The following is a 22502-nucleotide window of genomic DNA, read 5'->3' as shown; positions in this document are numbered from 1 at the left end:
TTTGTGTCTTTCTAACAAAATATAGAATTTCTAAAGTCATGTCACCCATTTTTGTAGATTTTTGGGGGGGGATTGTTGGTGCACACACACACACACACACACATACTGGCTATCATTTGGAATGGGGACCAAGTTGTTGATCATGACTTGTGGGGACCACCCTTTTTGTGTCTTTCTAACAAAATATAGAATTTCTAAAGTCATGTCAACCATTTTTGCAGATTTTGGGGGGGGGATTGTTGGAGCATACACACACAAACACACACACACATATACTCACACATACTGGTTATTATTTGGAATTGGGACCAAGTTGTTGATCATGACTTGTGGGGACCACCTTTTTTGTGTCTTTCTAACAAAATATAGAATTTCTAAAGTCATGTCAGCCATTTTTGTAGATTTTTTGGGGGGATGGTTAGTGAATACACACACACACACACACACACACACACACACACACACACACACATATACCCACACATACTGCTTATTATTTGGAATGGGGACCAAGTTGTTGATCAGGACTTGTGGGGACCACCCTTTCTGTGTCTTTCTAACAAAATATAGAATTTCTAAAGTCATGTCAGCCATTTTTGTAGATTTTTTTTTATTTAATTGTTGGAGCACACACACACACACACACACATACTCACACATACTGCTTATTATTTGGAATGGGGACCAAGTTGTTGATCAGGACTTGTGGGGACCACCCTTTTTGTGTCTTTCTAACAAAATATAGAATTTCTAAAGACATGTCAGCCATTTTTGCAGATTTTTGGGGGGGGATTGCTGCAGCACACACACACACACACACACACACACATACACACACATACTGGTTATTATTTGCAATGGGGACCAAGTTGCTGATCATGACTTGTAGGGACCACCCTTTTTGTGTCTTTCTAACAAAATATAGATTTTTGTAGTCATGTCAGCCATTTTTGTAGATTTTTGGGGGGGGGTTGTTGGTGCACACACACACACACACACACACACACACACACACACACACATAAACCAGCTTGTGTTCAAAATAATGCTTTATTTATTATTTTTCTACTAAAGCAACCAAAAAGGTGTGCGATAGTAAAACCATTTCTGCGGACAAATTATCACTTAACAGAATGTTTTAATTGATCATGTGACACACAAGGTAGATATGTCTTTATTGTCATTGCACAAGTACAACAAAACTTTTTTTTCAGCACAAACCCGTTCAAGATTAGACAAACAAACAGTGTACAGAGTTACAGAACAAGAACGCTGATGGTTCGCCACGTAAAAGAAGGAGAAAATGTAAAACGCTGGGGGAAAAGATGACTAAAAAAATACAATCTAGACTGGACTCCTAAGGGGACCCAGTCTGGAGTGGGAAAAAAAAACCTCCATGCAATGCACACATAAACACGTTGTGTGTGCGTGTATGCCCAATTGTCCTGGGTGTGATGATGTAATGTTTTTTAGACTGAGGCCAATCTGCAAAAGTTCGACTCCAGGTGTCGTTGAGGAGGGAGGGAGGTCAAAAGCTTCCATCATTGAGGTGTCCAGGGGGGTGTTTTTCATAACAGCTTAGTCCTGTTTCCACAGCGTCAAGGCCATTCGAGGGAGTCAAATCGTTGATTAGGATGTTTTTTCCAGGAGCGGACAAAACAATGACTTGTCTGTTCAATTCGTCCATGCCGGGTGCTCTCAAATTCAATTAAATTTCCCTTTTCAGCAAGCTTCTCCATGATGTGATCCATCTTGTGATTCAGTTCAGAAATCGAACAAGGAAATGGTGTGCCAGTTTCGAACTGCATGAATTCAAAACAGTCCTTCACAGTGACGCAAAACAACTTTTAAAGTTGAGCTTTGTGTGTTTTCTTATAGCTGGGTCCTCTCCTTCCTCCTTCACGCTGCCAAAAGCCAACACGCTCAACACCTCCATCCCCACCAGCGCCTTCTACCCAGGTAACCTCACTCAAATCTCAAAATGACTCGGCTTCTATCTGCTTTTTCACACATGATCGTTACTCTGAAACTTCTTAAATTTCCTTATGAAAATATAAGAAACAAAGATCAACAGCTCTGGAACGACTTACATTTGAGTGTTAGATAGGCCTCCTCTCTTCCTGATTTAAAATCGCTCTTAAAAACACTTTTATTCCCTGGCCTTTAACACTCTGTGATCTCTTTTGTGTTGGTTCTTTTTTTATTTATTATTGTGTTGTGTTTGTGTTGTGTTGTATTTGCTCGTTTTTTCTTGTTATCGTTTAACCTGCCTATTGTACAACACTTTGGCTATCCATTTGGTAAATTTAAAAATGTGTTTTATAAATAAAGTTGATTTGATTGGAACTGTTCCAGAGTCAAACTGCGGACATAATAAAACCAAAACGTTGAAAGAGCCATATTAGACCAAAAATACAAAAAAATAAATCTGTTTGTCCATCCATCTTCTTCTGCTTATCCGAGGTCGGGTCGCGGGGGCAGCAGCCTAAGCAGGGAAGCCCAGACTCTCCTCTCCCCAGCCACTTTGTCCAGCTCTTCCCGGGGAACCCCGAGGCGTTCCCAGGCCAGCCGGGAGACATAGTCTTCCCAACGTGTCCTGGGTCTTCCGCGTGCCCGAAACACCTTCCTAGGGAGGCGTTCGGGTGGCATCCTGACCAGATGCCCGAACCACCTCATCTGGCTCCTGTCGATGTGGAGGAGCAGCGGCTTTACTTTGAGTTCCTCCCGGATGGCAGAGCTTCTCACCCTATCTCTAAGGGAGAGACCCGCCACCCGGCGGAGGAAATTCATTTCAGCCGCTTGTACCGGTTATCTTGTCCTTTCGGTCATAACCCAAAGCTCATGACCATAGGTGAGGATGGGAACGTGGATCGACCGGTAAATTGAGAGCTTTGCCTTCCGGCTCAGCTCCTTCTTCACCACAACGGATCGGTACAACGTCCGCATTACTGAAGACGCCGCACCGATCCGCCTGTCGATCTCACGATCCACTCTTCCCTCACTCGTGAACAAGACTCTGAGGTACCTGAACTCCTCGACTTGGGGCAAGGTCTCCTCCCCAACCCGGAGATGGCATTCCACCCTTTTTTGGGCGAGAACCATGGACTCGGACTTGGAGGTGCTGAGTCCCATCCCGGTCGCTTCACAGTGAGAGCTGAAGATCCTGGCCGGATGAAGCCATCAGGACCACATCATCTGCAAAAAGCAGAGACCTAATCCCGCACCCACCAAACCGGATCCAGTCAATGCCCTGACTGCACCTAGAAATTCTGTCCATAAAAGTTATGAACAGAATCGGTGACAAAGGACAGCCTTGGCAGAGTCCAACCCTCACTGGAAATGTGTTCGACTTACTGCCAGCAATGCGGACCAAGCTCTGGCACTGATCATACAGGGAACGGACCTCCACAATCAGACAGTCTGATAACCCATAATTTCTGAGCACTCCCCACAGGACTTCCCCGGGTATACGTTCGAATGCCTTCTCCAAGTCCACAAAGCACATGTAGACTGGTTGGGCAAACTCCCATGTACCCTCAAGGACCCTGCCGAGAGTATAGACCTGGTCCACAGTTCCACCACCTGGACGAAAACCATTCTGTTCCTCCTGAATCCGAGGTTCGACTATCCTGCGTAGCCTCCTCTCCAGTAGACCTGAATAGACCTTAACGAAAAGGCTGAGGAGTGTGATTCCACGATAGTTGGAACACACCCTCTGGTTCCTCTTCTTAGAGAGGAACCACCACCCCGGTCTGCCAATCCAGAGATACCGACCCCGATGTCGACGCAATGTAACAAGTCACTCTTTATCATAAATCCAGCTCGTTTTGTCTCATATGTCGTCTGAGCTAATGCACGTAAAAGTCAGGTCTTGTTACCGTAATCTGTTATTATCTTTTGATTCATCTCTAACTTCCTGTTACTTTTTTTCCTCCTCCCAACTTCTGCGTTCATTCTTTCGGGTTGACAATGACGAGCAGACCCCTTTGTGCCGACCGCCATCCTAGGTGAGAGACATTCTTTTTCTTCTTGGTCTTCTCATTGCCGTAGCTCACTATTTTCCCAACCTGTTATGAGACTTTATTGTGCTGTTGAAATGGCAGCAGGTGGTGATAATAGACAGTCGTGGTCAACACTTTACAAACACTTGTAAAAAAACATAATGTCATGGCTGTCTTGAGTTTCCTATTTTTTTGTGATCGAGTGATTGGAGCACATACTTGCCAGTCACAAAAAACTTTAATGAAGTTCTGTTATGAATTTATCATGGGTCAAATCTGCCGGGTCAAAAGTATACATGCTGTTATGGTTTGCAGAGGGGAGATGACGGCAACTGACACCAGAGGTCGCGTTCAACAATTTATTATATAAACAGTTAATATGTATAATAATAAAACAATACTAGGTAATATGTATAATAATAAAACAATACTAACTAATAAACGAAGGAAATGGAGCGTGACAAAATCCAAGAATGGTACAGTCTAAGACAGTGTGTGGTTAGCTGAAGTGTGTGTTACCAAGTACGAGGAAGTCCAGGGGAGAGAAAAGTCTAAAGGTCCGAGTCCAAAGCTGGGGAAGTCAAGGATCGAGGTAGGCAGTCAGAGTCCAGAGGGAGATTTGGGTAAAAGTGAGACGGACATCTCACTTTCCAGGCGACAGAGGGTATGTACGCCAACTGAAGACTATACTCCGGCGCCGCATGGCAGGTTGTGCGAGCTTATGAAGGCATCTGGCTCATCCCAGCCAGGTGCGCTGGTTACAGATCCCCTGCAGCTGTGAGCGTGGCCAGCGGTGCTCTCACTGGAGCGCACAGACGGATCCAGCAATGTTAATAATTGGTTACATGTCCATCCGCAAGCTTCCGGTTGAGTTTTTGACCACTCCTCTTGACAAAATTGGTCCGGTTCAGCTGGTTTTCTGACGTGGACTTGTTTCTTCAGCATTGTCCACATGCTTAAGTCAGGACTTTGGGAAGGCCATTCTAAAACCTTAATTCTAGCACGATTTAGCCACTCCTTTACCACTTTCGACGTGTGTTTGGTGCTGGAACTGCACCTATTTTGTCATTATGTATATTTTTGACCCAGAAAATGTTAACAATAATACATTCATAACAGAACCAAACTTCATGAATAGTTTCTTTGAGACCAACATGTGCTCCAATCACTTTATCACAAAAAAAACAAGAGTTGTAGAAATGATTGGAAACTCAAGACAGCCCTGATATAATGTTGTTTACAAGTCTATGTCCACTTTTGACCACGACTATACTTTGTGCCATCTAGTGGAAGAAAATGTCATTTCCCCGCTGCGGTACACCCAATGTGCCGCGACACATCGTTTGGGAATCGCTGCTGTTGATGAGGTTGTAACGAGCTAACTTAAAATGCACAGATATCCCTTTCGCCCCGCCCCTCACCCTCATTCCCCCCCCCCACCCTCCTTATCATTGTTTTGGCTTTGATTTAGCTCATCTGCCTGCTTTGTCCCGCCCCCTCTCCCGCTGTAACAGAGGTGCCGCGTGTCGTGCGTGTGACATCACATCTGTGCTGGACATGTCATATGCATGCACATGTGGCCTGTATGTGTCGTGGGACATTGGAGGGGGTGAAGGGGGGTTGGGTGGGGCGGGGCATGGGTCAACAACAAGGGGAATAACTGCATTTTTTTTTTTTTTTTTTGGAGCAAACAGTGCACAGAAAGCTAATTAATTAAAGGCTGAACCCCCTGAACAAAAAGACATCATGTCCTCCCCTCCCCTCTTTTCTCCTCACCCCTCATTTAGTAAACCCCCCCCCCTCCAACACAACAACCTTTTCTATTATTCTTTTTAATGTGCCCCCCCCCCCCCCCCTGCCTTTGGCGAGTTACTAGCAACCTTCTTGTTGTTTTGTTCTCCGCTCGTCCTGTTTAGCGATGACACGGAATGATTAAAAAAAAAATTTAAAAAAATGAACAGACGTTTCTCACTGATAGCGCTTGTGCTACTTTTGTTCGGTGCGACAAATTGGGCTAGCACACGTTTAAAAAAAAAAAAGAACGTTTGCAACGCAAAGCAACGTCTTTCATCATCATCATCAGCTGCTCACGTTTTAGTTTTTTAATGGAGCGGGAAAGAGTTTGCAGCTTTGACGAGTTTGCATCCCAACCCACATGTCTCTCGTCAATGGAGTTTATGTTGCTAAACAAAAATTGGCATATAAATGCAACAATACTGAGTGATGCAATAGAAATATTATTTATCTATTCCATGGTAAATCTTTGGCTACTATAGAACCTTATCTTGGGGCGGCATAGCTCAAATGGTAGAGTGGCCGTTCCAGCAACTTGAGGGTTTTAGGTTCGATCCCCGCTTCCGCCATCCTAGTCACTGCCGTTGTGTCCTTGGGCAAGACACTTTACCCACCTGCTCCCAGTGCCACCCACACTGGTTTAAATGTAACTTAGATATTGGGTTTCAAGATGTAAAGCGCTTTGAGTCACTAGAGAAAAGCGCTATATAAATATAATTCACTTTACTTATCTGATATGATGCAATATTTAGGAGGACTAATTGTCATTGAAGTGTAAAGAGAAGGTATCAGAATCATAAATAATTTATTAGTCGACTGTCAATGTGAAAACAGTTGTTATATATTGTTGTTATCATAAAAATAATATATTTTATTTGTAAAAAAAAATTCACATTGAGCAAACAACCCTCAAACGGCTGCAGTGTATTTAAAAAATAAATAAAAAGATAATAAAAATGAAAGAAATTAAAAACAAGAACAGCCTAAAAGTGAGAACTAGTATGCATATATCTAAAAAAAAAAAAAAAAGGCCTTTTTTTCAAAGAAGGATTTTTAAGCCTTTTTTAAAAGCATCCACAGTCTGTGGTGCCCTCAGGTGGTCAGGGAGAGCGTTCCACAGACGGGGAGCCGCGGAGCAGAGAAAGCCCCAGTCTCCAATTGTTCATCTGGAGCGGAGGTGTCATGTAGAGCAGTGGTCCCCAACCTTTTTGTAGCTGCGGACTGGTCAACGCTTGATAATTTGTCCCGCAGCCTGGCGGGGGAGGGATTTTTTTTTTTTTTTGTGATGAAAAGGGAGGTTTTTTGGGTTTGTGCACTTATTGTAAGTGTATTTTGGTTTTATGTTGAAAAATTTATTTTTTGGGGGGTTCGTGCACTTATTGTAAGTGTATCTTGTGTATTTTTTGTTGATTTAATAAAAATAAAAATAAATAAAAAATTCTTCTGCGGTCCGGTACCAATCGAGTGGCCCGGTGGTTGGGGACCACTGGTGTAGAGGATGTGGGGGTGAGTAGTTGTTTGAGGTAGAGGGGGGGGGGGGCATTTCCTGTTAGATGTGTGTCGGTGCAATTAAACAATATTGTGTTTAGGATTTTTAAGGTAAGGTCAAAATTCCATAAGTAATCATTTTAGGGCAGTTAAGTAGAAAATGGTACAAAAAGTTTTTTATGTGTTTTTTGTCCTGTCCAGCTTCTCAGGCAAATCATATCGTTGATGTAGATGCCCGTATTGGCCGTTCAGATTTACTTCACACAATCTGTAAAGTAATTATTTTATTTGTATTTGACTCTATTAAATGTATTTATATTATAATTTTGGGTGATTTAACCCCCAATTCCAACCCTTGATGTTGAGTGTCCGAGTCTTTGGTTCTCGCCCGGAAAAGGGTGGAGTGCCATCTCCGGGTTGGGGAGGAGACCCTGCCCCAAGTGGAGGAGTTCAAGTACCTAGGAGTCTTGTTCACAAGTGAGGGAAGAGTGGATGGTGAGATCGACAGGCGGATCGGTGCGGCGTCTTCAGTAATGCGGACGCTGTATCGATCCGTTGTGGTGAAGAAGGAGCTGAGCCGGAAGGCGAAGCTCTCAATTTACCGGTCGATCTACGTTCCCATCCTCACCTATGGTCATGAGCTTTGGGTTATGACCGAAAGGACAAGATCACGGGTACAAGCGGCCGAAATGAGTTTCCAACGCCGGGTGGCAAGGCTCTCCCTTAGAGATAGGGTGAGAAGCTCTGCCATCCGGGAGGAAATTAAACTAAAGCCGCTGCTCCTCCACACGATAGGTGCCGGATGAGGTGGTTGGAGCATCTAGTCAGGATGCCAACCGAACGCCTCCTTTGGGAATTGTTTCGGGCATGTTCAACCGGTAGGAGGCCACGGGGAAGACTCAGATGATATGGTTGGGGCATCTGCTTAGGATGCCAACCGAACGCCTCTTTCGGGAGTTGTTTCGGGCATGTCCATCTGGTAGACGGCCACGGGGAAGACCCAAATTAGGTTGTTGGGGCATCTGCTTAGGATGTCAACCGAACGCCTCCTTTGGGAGTTGTTTCGGGCATGTCCAAACAGTAGGAGGCCACGGGGAAGACCCAGATGAGGTGGCTGGGGCATCTGGTCAGGATGCCAACCGAATGCCTCCTTCGAGAGTTGTTTTGGGCATGTCCAACCGGTAGGAGGCCACGGGGAAAACTCAGAATAGGTGGTTGCGGCATCTGGTCAGGATGCCAACCAAACGGCTCCTTCGGGAGTTGTTTCGGGCATGTCCAACCGATAGGAGGCCACGGGGAAGACCCAGATGAGGTGGTTGGGGCATCTGGTCAGGATGCCAACCGAACGCCTCATTCGGGAGTTGTGTTGGGCATGTCCAATTGGTAGGAGATCACAGGGAAGACCCAGATGAGGTGGTTGGGACATCTGGTCAGGATGCCAACCGAACGCCTCCTTCGGGAGTTGTTTCGGGCATGTCTAACCGGTAGGAGGCCACGGGGAAGACCCTGGTGAGGTGGTTGGGGCATCTGGTCAGGATGCCAACCGAACTTCTCCATTGGGAGTTGTTTCGGGCATGTCCAACCGGTAGGAGGCCACGGGGAAGACCCTGGTGAGGTGGTTGGGGAATCTGGTCAGGATGCCAACCGAACTTCTCCTTTGGGAGTTGTTTCGGGCATGTCCAACCGGTAGGAGGCCACGGGGAAGACCGAGATTAGGTGGTTGGGGAATCTGGTCAGGATGAAAACAGAGTGCCTACTTCGGGAGTTGTTTCGGGCTTGTCCAACCGATAGGAGGCCACGAGGAAGACCCAGATGAGGCGGTTTGGGCTTCTGGTCAGGATGCCGCCCAAACGCCTTCCTTTGGAGTTGTTTCGGGCATGTCCAACCGGTAGACGGCCACGGGGAAGACCCAGATGAGGTGGTTGGGGCATCTGGTCAGGATGCCAACCGAACTTCTCCTTTGGGAGTTGTTTCGGGCATGTCCAACCGGTAGGAGGCCACGGGGAAGACCCAGATTAGGCGGTTGGGGCATTTGGTCAGGATGCCAACGGAACGCCTCCTCCGGGAGTTGTTTCGGGCATGTCCAACCGGTAGGAGGCCACGGGGAAGGCCTAATGAGGTGGTTGGGGCATCTGGTCAGGATGCCAACCGAACGCCTCCCTCGGGAGTTGTTTCGGGCATGTCCAAAAGGTAAAAAGCGACAGGGAAGATCCAGATGAGTTGGTTGGGTCGTCTGGTCAGGATGCCAACCGAACGCCTTCTTAGGGAGTTGTTTCGGCCATGTCCAACCGATAGGAGGCCACTGGGAAGGCCAGATGAGGTGGTTGGGGCATCTGGTCAGGATGCCAACCAAACGCCTCCCTCGGGAGTTGTTTCGGGCTTGTCCAACCGGTAGGAGGCCATGGGGAAGACCCAGATGAGGTGGTTGGGGCATCTGGTCAGGATGCCAACCGAAAGCCTCCTTCGGGAGTTGTTTCGGGCATGTCCAACCGATAGGTGGCCACAGGGAAGATCCAGAGGAGGTGGTATGGGCATCTGGTCAGAATGCCAACCGTACGCCTCCTTCGGGTGTTTTTTCGGGCATGTCCAATTGGTAGGTGGCCACGGGGAAGACCCAGATGAGGTGGTTGGGGCATCTGGTCAGGATACTAACCGAACGCCTCCTTCAGGAGTTGTTTCGGGCTTGTCCAACCGGTAGGAGGCCATGGGGAAGACCCAGATGAGGTGGTTGGGGCATCTGGTCAGGATGCCAACCGAACGCCTCCTTCGGGAGTTGTTTTGGGCATGTCCAACCGGTAGGAGGCCACGGGGAAGACCCAGATTAGGTGGTTGGGGCATCTGGTCAGGATGCCAACAGAGCGCCTCCCTCGGGAGTTGTTTCGGGCATGTCCAAACGATAGGAGGTCACGGAGAAGGCCAGATTAGGTGGTTGGGGCATCTGGTCAGGATGCCAACCAAACGCCTCCCTCGGGAGTTGTTTCGGGCATGTCCAACCGGTAGGAGGCCACGGGGAAGACCCAGATTAGGTGGTTGAGGAATCTGGTCAGGATGAAAACAGAGCGCCTCCCTCGGGAGTTGTTTCGGGCATGTCCAAACGATAGGAGGTCACGGAGAAGGCCAGATTAGGTGGTTGGGGCATCTGGTCAGGATGCCAACCAAACGCCTCCCTCGGGAGTTGTTTCGGGCATGTCCAACCGGTAGGAGGCCACGGGGAAGACCCAGATTAGGTGGTTGAGGAATCTGGTCAGGATGAAAACAGAGTGCCTACTTCGGGAGTTGTTTCGGGCTTGTCCAACCGATTGGAGGCCACGAGGAAGACCCAGATGAGGCGGTTTGGGCTTCTGGTCAGGATGCCGACCAAACGCCTTCCTTTGGAGTTGTTTCGGGCATGTCCAACCGGTAGACGGCCACGGGGAAGACCCAGATGAGGTGGTTGGGGAATCTGGTCAGGATGCCAACCGAACGCCTCCTTCGGGAATTGTTTCGGGCATGTCTAACCGGTAGGAGGCCACGGGGAAGACCCTGATGAGGTAGTTGGGGCATCTGGTCAGGATGCCAACCGAACGCCTCCTTTGGGAGTTGTTTCGGGTATGTCCAACCAGTAGGAGGCCACGGGGAAGACCCAGGACACGTTGGGAAGACTATGTCTCCTGGCTGGGCTGGGAACGCCTCGGGATCCCCTTGGAGGATCTGGACGAGCTGGCTGGGGAGAGCGAAGTCTGGCCTTCCCTGCTTAGGCTGCTGCCTTCGCGACCCGACCTCAGATAGGCGGGAGAGGATGGATGGACAACAAAAAAAAGTTTTATTATGAAAATCACAAATATGGGGAACCGCGACTAGGCGAGTATCCACCGCAACAAACAAATATAAAATGTTATTTTATCATGAGAGCAGTGACGGTCTCCAAGAGGTGCAGTCGCCCACCACCTGATTTTAAGTATCTCACCGTCAAATAACAATTGCCTAAACGTTATTTTTATTTGTTTAATTCAGACACCGTGACTCTATTCAATGACAAATTAGTAGAAATCCGCTTTATTATCATGACACAGGTTATGGTTATGAGTGTAAAACATACCCATATTTGTTCAATTAACCTTCATTTTGTTTGATTTGCTACTAATTTCTAAAGCCATTACTTTATTTTATTATTATTATTTTTTGACTTTTGTCATGTTTTGTCAAATCGCCCCCCCCCCAAAACTCATCCATCAATCAGCAAACACCCTATACACCCCCCTACCCCCTCACCCGCCCACCCCTAACCAGGCCAAGGCATCTTTGGAACCGGGAATGGGGGCAAGGTGGTCCGCACATAGACTAGCTTAGCTCAAAATCTGTGCCAGGTTCTCATGCTGTAATTGTTGCTTATCCCCTCTCTCTTCTCTCCTCTCTTTTCTCTTCTTTCTCTCACACTTTTCCACATCCTCTTATGTATCTGCTATCTAAAAAGTGCCCATTAATGGTAAGTTCTCCCATGTGGGCCCCCGGGGGTTTGAGGGGGTGGGGTGGGGGGGGATGGGCGCTTCCGACATTGTGACATCACTTGCATGTGGACGTGTTAGCATTTCACCGCCCACACCCCCTCTCCATCCCCGCCATTAGCCGGGCATGAGCCCCCATGCCAGCATCACCCCTCCCCCAATCCTCCCTCCCACACACTTAAATCCTATTTTTATCTTTTTTATTTTTTTTAATTATTTTCGTGAAGATGAGGGCTGGGTTTTTTGTGATGTTTTTTTTTTTTTATGATGCTCACTGTGGCCTTTCCCCCGAAACTCTCTCCTCCGCATCTACACACCCTCCATATTTCTGGCTGCACGTCCATCATTAGTCGACCACCCCCCCCCCCCCCTTACCTTACCCCTCCCCCGACAACAACATCTGTGCCTCATGTCTGCAACTGACTCAAGTTCTAAAAAGAACCGAACCAACTTCATGTACTCCCTGTTAAAAAAGTCCTTTTTGATGCGCTCTATTGGCGCTAAAGTTTTTGGCGTGAAGCTCATGTTTCATTGGCCCTCGGCACAAATAAAATAAACGTATTATTGTCAGGTTCAAACTCTGATAACATATATTAAACAAGACCAGAAGCGAGGAATCTAAACAGAGGCAGAATTACATTCGGCTCAATTGAGGAGAGACGTCTGGACTGTACAGTCTCTTTTATTTGGACTTTCCTTGATTACATGGCAACAGCTGTTTCTAAGGCACGGGGGTCATAAACAGCCATCACCTTTGATTATGACAGTTCAAAGAAAAGGTCACCTGGAAGGGGAGTCTGGCCCTGCTTCCTTTCTGCTTTGTCAAAATGATATCTTTCTGTCCAAAAAACAGAACATCTTCATGTTGCTTCCCATCCTACACAGTGGAGTTTTACAAGCCTTGTTGGTAGGATCAAAGACAGCTTTTGTCCTCTCGTTTCGGAACTCATTGAAACACAAAGTTTGTTAATAACTTAATCATTCTAACAATTATTAATGCAGTTTTTCTTGGTTTAGTCCAGACTACTGAGGCCCTGATTTACCCAAAGTTTGCACATGCAAAACTGATCTACTGAACGTGTGCAAAGTGGATTGTGTCTGTTAAGTGAGCAGAATAAGGAGCGCAATTCATTTTGTTAAAAGTTAAAGTACCAATAATTGTCACACACACACCGGACCAGGTGTCCTCTGCTTTTGACCCATCCCCTTGCTCACCGCCTCGGGGGTGAGGGGAGCAGTGAGCAGCAGCGGTAACCCCCCAATTCCAACCCTAGATGCTGAGTGCCAAGCAGGGAAGTAATGGGTCCCATTTTTTTTAGTCTTTGGTATGACTCGGCCGGGGTTTGAACTCACAAGCTACCGATCTCAGGGCGGACACTCGAACCACTAGGCCACAGACTAGGTTTGCTTCTCTGTCTTCATTGATACACAGGTATGGTGTTCTTGGGATGCAACTCAGTAGTTGAGTTGATACCAAAATGGATACATGGATGATACAGCAGAGGATTGGGAGAATGTCATGTGGTCAGATGAAACCAAAATAGAACTTTTTTGGTATAAACTCAACTGGTGGTGTTTGGAGGAAGAAGACTACTGAGTGGCATCCCAAGAACACCATACCTACTGTGAAGCATGGGGGTGGAAACATCATGCTTTGGGGCTGTTTTTCTGCTAAGGGGACAGGACGATTGATCCGTGTTAAGGAAAGAATGAATGGGGCCATGTATCGTGAGATTTGGAGACAAAACCTCCTTCCATCAGTGAGAGCTTTGAATGCTTGACCAAATACTTATTTTCCACCATAATTTACAAATAAATTCTTTAATATTCCTGGATTTTTTTTCCACATTCTGTCTCTCACAGTTGAAGTGTACCTATGATGAAAATTACAGACCTCTGTCATCATTTTAAGTGGGAGAACTTGCACAATCGGTTACTGACTAAATACTTGTTTGCCCCACTATAAATATATATATGTATATATATATATATATATATATATATATATATATATATATATATATATATATATATATATATATATATATATATATATATGTATATATATATATATATATATATATATATATATATATATATATATATATATATATATGTATATATATATATATATATATATATATACATATATATATATTTATTGAATCAGGCCCTAAGTCAGGGGTTTGGGAACCTTTTTGGCTGAGAGAGCCATATAATATATTTTTTTAACACTGAACACAACTAAACGCGTACATTTTTAAGTAAGACCAACATTGGTAGAGTGGTAGAGTGGCTGTGTGCAACCCGAGGGTCCCTGGTTCAACCCCCACCGAGTACCAACCTCATCACGTCCGTTGTTTCCTGAGCAAGATACCTCACTCTTGCTCCTGATGGATGCTGGTTAGCGCCTTGCATGGCAGCTCCCTCCATCAGTGTGTGAATGGGTAAATGTGGAAATAGTGTCAAAAGCGCTTTGAGTACCTTGAAGGTAGAAAATCGCTATACAAGTACACCCCATTTCATGTCTCGTATTCTTCCTAAAAACATCGTTATTCTGAAGCTAAATGTGGAGGGGGGCGTGACCTGCGGGCCTGCAGCAAAGCAGGGTGTTGCCAGGACCGTACCTCGAAATCAGCGACAGGTGCGTAGATGGCCCAGCTGGGCTGGGTTATCTAATCACTATGTTTATAAGCAGCAGCTAGGAGGAGAGACGGGGGTCGGGGCCGGAGCCAGAGTGCGAGCGAGAACGAAAGCAACTGAGAGACTTACTGAAAAATAAAACAATGTTGTAACCCTAAAACAGGCTAACCAATAATGAATACTTCTTACCATTAACGCAACTTCTCGAACATAAAAATGCATGCGAATGTTTCATATTTTGAACGTTATTTTTCATTACAAGTCGAATTATTCATTACATGTCGTAATAAGCAGCGACTGCTCAGATTTATCCGGTCATCAAAAGAGCCACATCTGGCTCGCGAGCCATAGGTTCCCTACCCCTGCCCTAAGTGCACTAAAAGGGTGAGCATAGCCTTAAAAGCCTGCAGGTTAGTCAGACAGATGGACTAAAACCTGCGCACCACATGATTCATCCTGTTCCTCAAAGCGGTTGTGTTGTTGTGAGCATCCATGAGTGTAGAGGAGGTGGTGACATCATGCCGAACAGTAAATGAGATCCACGTCCATCCGGGACGACTCTGTCCCAAAACCTCCCTAAAACGTCATTTACTGCTTTTCAAGCAAGGTGTCAACACGCCGCCTACGTCTGCTTTTCTCGCGTCTCGGTCCTTTTTTTACATGAGGCCCGCTCCCTTCATGCCTGCCCTCTGTGCCCGTTGCAGACGAGAGCCAGAACATGGGAAGCGACACCAGCAGCCTGGTGCAGTCTCACACGCACTCGCTGAGGAAGCGCGAGGCCGTGGACGTGCCCTACCAGACCGGGCAGCTGCACCCGGCCATCCGCGTGGCAGACTTGCTGCAGCACATCACGCAGATGAAGTGCGCCGAGGGCTATGGATTCAAAGAGGAGTACGAGGTAGGAAGTCCCTTTCCACATGTACAAAACCACGTTGCCATATTATATGTAAATATAAACGGAATACAATGATTTGCAAATCCTTTTCAACCCATATTCAGTTGAAAATGCAACAAAGACAACATATTTGATGTTCAAACTCATAATAATCATTAACTTAGAATTTCATGGCTGCAACACGTGCCAAAGTAGTTGGGAAAGGGCATGTTCACCACTGTGTTACATCACCTTTTCTTTTAACACTCAATAAACGTTTGGGAACTAAGAATGTTTGTTTGCACAGGCCATAACATTAGGTAAAACTGTATACACACACACACACACACACACACACACACATATATATATATACAAACCCCATTTCCATATGAGTTAGAAAATTGTGTGTGATGTAAATATAAACAGAATACAATGATTTGCAAATCCTTTTCAACCCATATTCACTTGAATATGCTACAAAGACAACATATTTGATGTTCAAACTCATAATAATCATTAACTTAGAATTTCATGGCTGCAACGCGTGCCAAAGTAGTTGGGAAAGGGCATGTTCACCACTGTGTTACATCACCTTTTCTTTTAACACTCAATAAACGTTTGGGAACTAAGAATGTTTGTTTGCACAGGCCATAACATTAGGTAAAACTGTATACACACACACACACACACACACACACATATATATATATACAAACCCCATTTCCATATGAGTTAGAAAATTGTGTGTGATGTAAATATAAACAGAATACAATGATTTGCAAATCCTTTTCAACCCATATTCACTTGAATATGCTACAAAGACAACATATTTGATGTTCAAACTCATAATAATCATTAACTTAGAATTTCATGGCTGCAACGCGTGCCAAAGTAGTTGGGAAAGGGCATGTTCACCACTGTGTTACATCACCTTTTCTTTTAACACTCAAACGTTTGGAAACTAAGAATGTTTGTTTGCACAGGCCATAACATTCGGTAAAACTGTACACACACACACACACACACACACACACATATATATATATATATATATATATATATATAAACCCCATTTCCATATGAGTCGGGAAATTGTGTTAGATGTAAATATAAACGGAATACAATGAATTGCAAATCCTTTTCAACCCATATTCTGTTGAATATGCTACAAAGACAACATATTTGATGTTCAAACTCATAATAATAATTAACTTAGAATTTCATGGCTGCAACACGTGCGAAAGTAGTTGGGAAAGGGCATGTTCACCACTGTGTTACATCACCTTTTCTTTTAACACTCAATAAACGTTTGGGAACTAAGGAAACTAATTGTTGAAGCTTTGAAAGTGGAATTTTTTCCCATTCTTGTTTTATGTAAATGATAAATGGGTTGTACTTGTATCGCGCTTTTCTACCTTCAAGGTACTCAAAGCGCTTTGACACTACTTCCACATTTACACATTCACACACTGATGGAGGGAGCTGCCATGCAAGGCCCTAACCAGCATCCATCAGGAGCAAGGGTGAAGTGTCTTGCTCAAGGACACAACGGACGTGGCGAGGTTGGTACTAGGTGGAGATTGAACCAGGGACCCTCGGGTTGCGCACGGCCACTCTCCCCACTGCGCCACGCATCTGCCAAAGTAGTTGGGAAAGGGCATGTTCACCACTGTGTTACATCACCTTTTCTTTTAACACTCAATAAACGTTTGGGAACTGAGGAAAGTAATTGTTGAAGCTTTGAAAGTGGAATTCTTTCCCGTTCTTGTTTTATGTAGAGCTTCAGTCCGTCATAATGCGCCACACATTTTCCATGGGAGACAGGTCTGGACTGCAGGCGGGCCAGGAAAGTACCCGCACTCTTTTTCTACGAAGCCACGCTGTTGTAACACGTGCTGAATGAGCATATCACCCCTATATTAGCGTCCCTTCACTGGCTCCCTGTGCGTTATCCAATCAATTTTAAACTCCTATTTGCTTTTAAAAGTCTAAACAACCTGGAACCAACATATCTCTCCGACCTCCTTCAGCCTTACTGCCCCACTCGGTCCCTAAGATCAGCCGATCAGCTGCTACTGACGGTCCCTGACACAAGGCTGAAGCTTAGAGGTGCTGCCGCTCCCAAGCTCTGGAACGACCTACCTCTGAAATTTAGACAAGCCTCCTCTCTTCCTGTTTTTAAATCTCTCTTAAAAACATACTTTTATTCCTTGGCTTTTAACGCTAAGTGATATCCATCCTGCAATGGCGCCCCATTACACACCTGCTATGAACCTGTTTTTATGTTTTATTTATTTATTTCTCATCATGTTCTGTTTGTGTTGTGTTGTTTGCTCGGTCTTGGTATTATCTTTTAACCTGTCCATTGTACAGCACTTTGGCTCCCCCTGTGGTGAATTTTAAATGTGTTTTAGAAATAAAGTTGATTTGATTTGATTTGAATGTGGCTTGGCATTGTCTTGCTGAAATAAGCAGGGGCGTCCATGAAACACGGCAGCATATGTTGTTCCAAAACCCTGTATGTACCTTTGAGCATTAATGGTGCCTTCACAGATGTGTAAGTTACCCATGCCTTGGGCACTAATGCACCCCCATACCATCACAGATGCTGGCTTTTGAACTTTGCGTTGATAATAGTCTGGATGGGTCGCTTCCCCTTTGGCCCAGATGACACGATGTCGAATATTTCCAAAAACAATTTGAAATGTGGACTGGTCAGACCACAGAACACTTTTCCACTTTGCATCAGTCCATCTTAGATGATCTCGGGCCCAGAGAAGACGGTGGTGTTTCTGGATGTTGTTGATAAATGGCTTTTGCCTTGCATAGTAGAGCTTTAACTTGCACTTACAGATAAAGTGACCAACTGTATTTAGTGACAGTGGTTTTCTGAAGTGTTCCTGAGCCCATGTGGTGATATCCTTTAGAGATTGATGTCGGTTTTTGATACAGCGTCGTCTGAGGGATCGAAGGTCACGGTCATTCAATGTTGGTTTCCGGCCATGCCGCTTACGTGGCGTGATTTCTCCAGATTCTCTGAACCTTTTGATGATATTATGGAGCGTAGATGTTGAAGTCCCTAAATTTCTTGCAATTGCACTTTGAGAAACGTTGTTCTTAAACTGTTTGACTATTTGCTCACGCAGTTGTGGACAAAGGGGTGTACCTCGCCCCATCCTTTCTTGTGCATTTTTTGGGAAGCTGTTTTTATACCCAATCATGGCACCCACCTGTTCCCAATTAGATGTTGAGATGTTCTAAATAAGTGTTTGATGAGCATTCCTCAACTTTTTCAGTATTTATTGCCACCTATCCCAACTTCTTTGTCACGTGTTGCTGGCATCAAATTCTAAAGTTAATGATTATTTGCACACAAAAAAATGTTTATCAGTTTGAACATCAAATATGTTGTCTTTGTAGCATATTCAACTGAATATGGGTTGAAAAGGATTTGCAAATCATTGTATTCTGTTTATATTTACATCGAACACAATAACACAACTGATATGGAAACGGGGTTTGCACACTGGTTCTTTTCATGCATCTTTATTTCGACTCTAGAGTAGGAAAAAAAAAAGTCCAAAACAGGCTGTTGGCGCTATATAACTTAACAATAATCAGCCTAGACGTGCTCACACAAAATCAGTAGAATGAAGACTATCTTCTATTTCTTCTCTTTAGCAAACCATGTCCTTCTTAGTGTAAGTTGATGTAGGTGCAGGACTATTAGACTCAAAAACTCTTTGTCCCACACGCCATCGGACTGTGCAACTCCTCTCCTTCCTGAAGGAATCAATAAAGTACTATCCACCTATCCATCTATGTAAGATGCCAGAAGACATCGTACAGTACAACTCATGTCATAGTCACCAAAAAAGTTGTTAAGAATATGCAAATACTCTTCAAATTTGTCACGGGTTATTCCTTGAACTATTTGTGGATTATTGAAAATAGATGAATGTTTTAAATTGTCCATCCATTTTCTACCGCTTGTCCCTTAGTGTTTTAAGTTGTGGACTTGTCAACTCACTAACAAATACAACGATCAGTCAAGAGTAACGACAGTAAGAAGATAACAAAAAAATAGGTCTTTACCTTGGAGATGGTTGGAAGAAAAAAGAAAAATAAAGAAATTCGAACCTTTTCAAAAGGATAAACTCAAGGCAAAAAAAAAATAAAAAAGTAAACTGGTCGGAAAAGAATTAAAATTTTGGTGGGGAAAAAAAAAAGTAAGAATCCAAAGGTTTATAGAAGACAATAACATTTTAAACTATTGAAATGAGAAATCAGCACCTCCATGGTTCTCGCCCGGAAAAGGGTGGAGTGCCATCTCCGGGTTGGGTAGGAGACCCTGCCCCAAATGGAGGAGTTCAAGTACCTAGGAGTCTTGTTCACGAGTGAGGGAAGAGATTGTGAGATCGACAGGCGGATCGGTGCGGCGTCTTCAGTAATGCGGACGCTGTATCGATCCGTTGTGGTGAAGAAGGAGCTGAGCCGGAAGGCGAAGCTCTCAATTTACCGGTCGATCTACGTTCCCATCTTCACCTATGGTCATGAGCTTTGGGTTATGACCGAAAGGATAAGATCACGGGTACAAATGATTTTTCCTCCGAATGCCTCCCTAGGGAGGTGTTTTGGACACGGCCGACCGGTAGGAGGACACGGGGAAGACCCAGGACACGTTGGGAAGACTATGTCTCCCGGCTGTGGGGCAAACAAGTATTCAGTCAGCCAGCGATTGTGCAAGTTCTCCCACTTAAAATGATGACAGAGGTCTGTAATGTTCATCATAGGTACACTTCAACTGTGAGAGACAGAATCTGAAAAAAAAAATCCAGGAATTCACATTGTAGGAATTTTAAAGAATTTATTTGTAAATTATGGTGGAAAATAAGTATTTGGTCAACCATTCAAAGCTCTCACTGATGGAAGGAGGTTTTGGCTCCAAATCTCACGATACATGGCCCCATTCATTCTTTCCTTAACACGGATCAATCGTCCTGTCCCCTTAGCAGAAAAACAGCCCCAAAGCATGATGTTCCCACCCCCATGCTTCACAGTAGGTATGGTGTTCTTGGGATGCAACTCAGTATTCTTCTTCCTCCAAACACGACCAGTTAAGTTAATACCAAAAAGTTCTATTTTGGTTTCATCTGACCACATGACATTCTCCCAATCCTCTGCTGTATCATCCATGTATCCATTTTGGTATCAACTCAACTCCTCGTGTTCGTAAGTGATCCCGGAGTGACCACACTGTAAGCCAGCCATGAAATTCTCAGAATTGTCCGGTATTTTTGCCAAATGTTCCATCTTTACCAAGAGCCCCTCGACGCCAGGCAACGCCATCTTGTTAAGAAAAGGCGTTAACAAAATAAAAGCATGTAAACAACATAAGCAAATGTGCGATAAAATAATTGTCGGCGTTAATAGATTGATGAGTTAACTCGTAATTAACGCATTATTTTGCCCACCCCTAATATATATATATATATATATATGTATATATATATATATATATATATATATGAAATACTTGACTCTCAGTGAATTCTAGCTATATAGGGCGTGGCCTGGCCTCCAGCTCCGACTGAATTTCGGGAGATTTTCGGGAGAAAATTTTTCCCGGGAGGTTTTCGGGAGAGGCGCTGAATTTCGGGAGTCTCACGGAAAATCCGGTAGGGTTGGCAAGTATGTTTCCACCTGCACGGCAAAGCAGTTGTGTTCGTGCCTTGCTTCACTCTAGGACAGGGGTGCCCATTACGTCGATCGCGAGCTACCAGTCGACCGCGGGGGGTGTGTCAGTCCATCTCCAGCCAGGCTTTTAAAAAAAATAGACCTAAAAATGAGTGATCATCAATCTTCACCAAGACGTCACTTAAATGACATTCACGGTACCGGAGGGTCTTGTGAGATGACGCTGGCTGCTGCAAGATCATTATTGTTAAAATATGACCGAGAGGAAGGCGAGAAACACTTTTTATTTCAACAGACTCTCGCGCCGTACCTTCCGTCAAAACTCTAAAGGCCGACTGCACATTTCCTATCTTCACAATAAAAGCCCTGCTTCATGCTGCCTGGGCTAACTAAATACAGAGTCTCGGGAAAACTGGCGTGCACAAGCGATCCCTCAGAAAGCTGGCGTGCACATCACTTGTGCACGCCAGCTTTCCGAGACTCTTATTTTGTTAGCGCAGGCAGCACGAAGCAGGGCTTTTATTGTGAAGATAGGAAATGTGCAGTCGGCCTTTAGAGTTTTGACGGAAGGGACAGCGCGAAAGTCTGTTGAAATAAAAAGTGTTTCTCGCCTTCCTCTCTGTCATTTTTTCATAATAATGAACTGGCAGCAGCCAGGATCATCTCACAAGACCCTCGGGTGCCGTGAATGTCAATCAAGCAAGCTACGGAATTTGCCGGCAATGTTTTTCTTGTAAAGTGTATGGAAGCTGGATGAATTAGATGCCAAAAACCAACCACTTTCATGTGGTATTGTACAGAAAGGACAACTTTTTGTCTCCTCCATTTGAAAATGTGGGCGTTATCATCATTACTGTCTGATTCCAATCAATGCGAGTCATCAGAATCAGGTAATACACCAACTTACATTCTTGTCTTCGTGAAAGAAAGACATCTATATGTGTTACACATGCTTGTATTATCATTAAACACATTTAACTTGTTTACAAAAATGTCTCTTTCATAAATAAATAAATATAAATGATATATATAAATGAGGTAGATCCCCTCGAGTTGGTCAATTGAAAAGTAGCTCGCCTGCAGAAAAAGTGTGGGCACCCCTGCTCTAGGATCACGTGTCGCCGCGGTTACGCCGTGATTTCTTGTCTGTTTGCACTGCTTGTGCACTTCGTGGCAAATTATGCCACCCGTCTTAAAATAAGTCACCCTGGGGCCGATTTTGCTCGCAAGCCTTACGATTGTTGGCATCCCTGGGAGAACATTGGTCTTATTTGCCCTCGTTAGCTGGCGGACCTCCAGCATCCTCGCCATCCTTCATCACTGCGACTGGCGCCCTAATGCCAGGGAGCAGCACATTAGCATTTACACGGGCAAACTGGAACTCAAGCAGATGTTTGAATCCATTCATCCGTGTTTCTTTGGACACCTTAACCTAACTTTAACATTTTTAGCTATTTTTTTTTACATGTTTTCTGACTGAAAGGCTCCAATTAACATCTATATTCATTAACCAAAGTC

The 22502-nt window shown here is 44.7% G+C and overlaps 1 protein-coding gene across 1 annotated transcript in view; it reads left to right on the top strand.

Moving 5' to 3' along the window:
* Positions 1–22502, top strand: part of LOC133568022 (receptor-type tyrosine-protein phosphatase mu-like) — a 610514-nt gene that overhangs the window by 475141 nt on the left and 112871 nt on the right. Inside the window, exons 18-20 of the mRNA XM_061919713.1 lie at positions 1879–1959; positions 3981–4007; positions 15115–15308. Of these exons, the coding sequence (XP_061775697.1) occupies positions 1879–1959; positions 3981–4007; positions 15115–15308 (302 nt within the window). The remainder of the gene's footprint in view (positions 1–1878; positions 1960–3980; positions 4008–15114; positions 15309–22502) is intronic.

The sequence above is a fragment of the Nerophis ophidion genome, linkage group LG14 (assembly GCF_033978795.1).
Source record: "Nerophis ophidion isolate RoL-2023_Sa linkage group LG14, RoL_Noph_v1.0, whole genome shotgun sequence".
In the NCBI taxonomy this organism is placed as follows: Eukaryota; Metazoa; Chordata; class Actinopteri; order Syngnathiformes; family Syngnathidae; genus Nerophis; species Nerophis ophidion.
The sequence above is the reverse complement of the archived record's forward strand: the minus strand, read 5'-3'. Positions and strand labels throughout refer to the sequence as shown.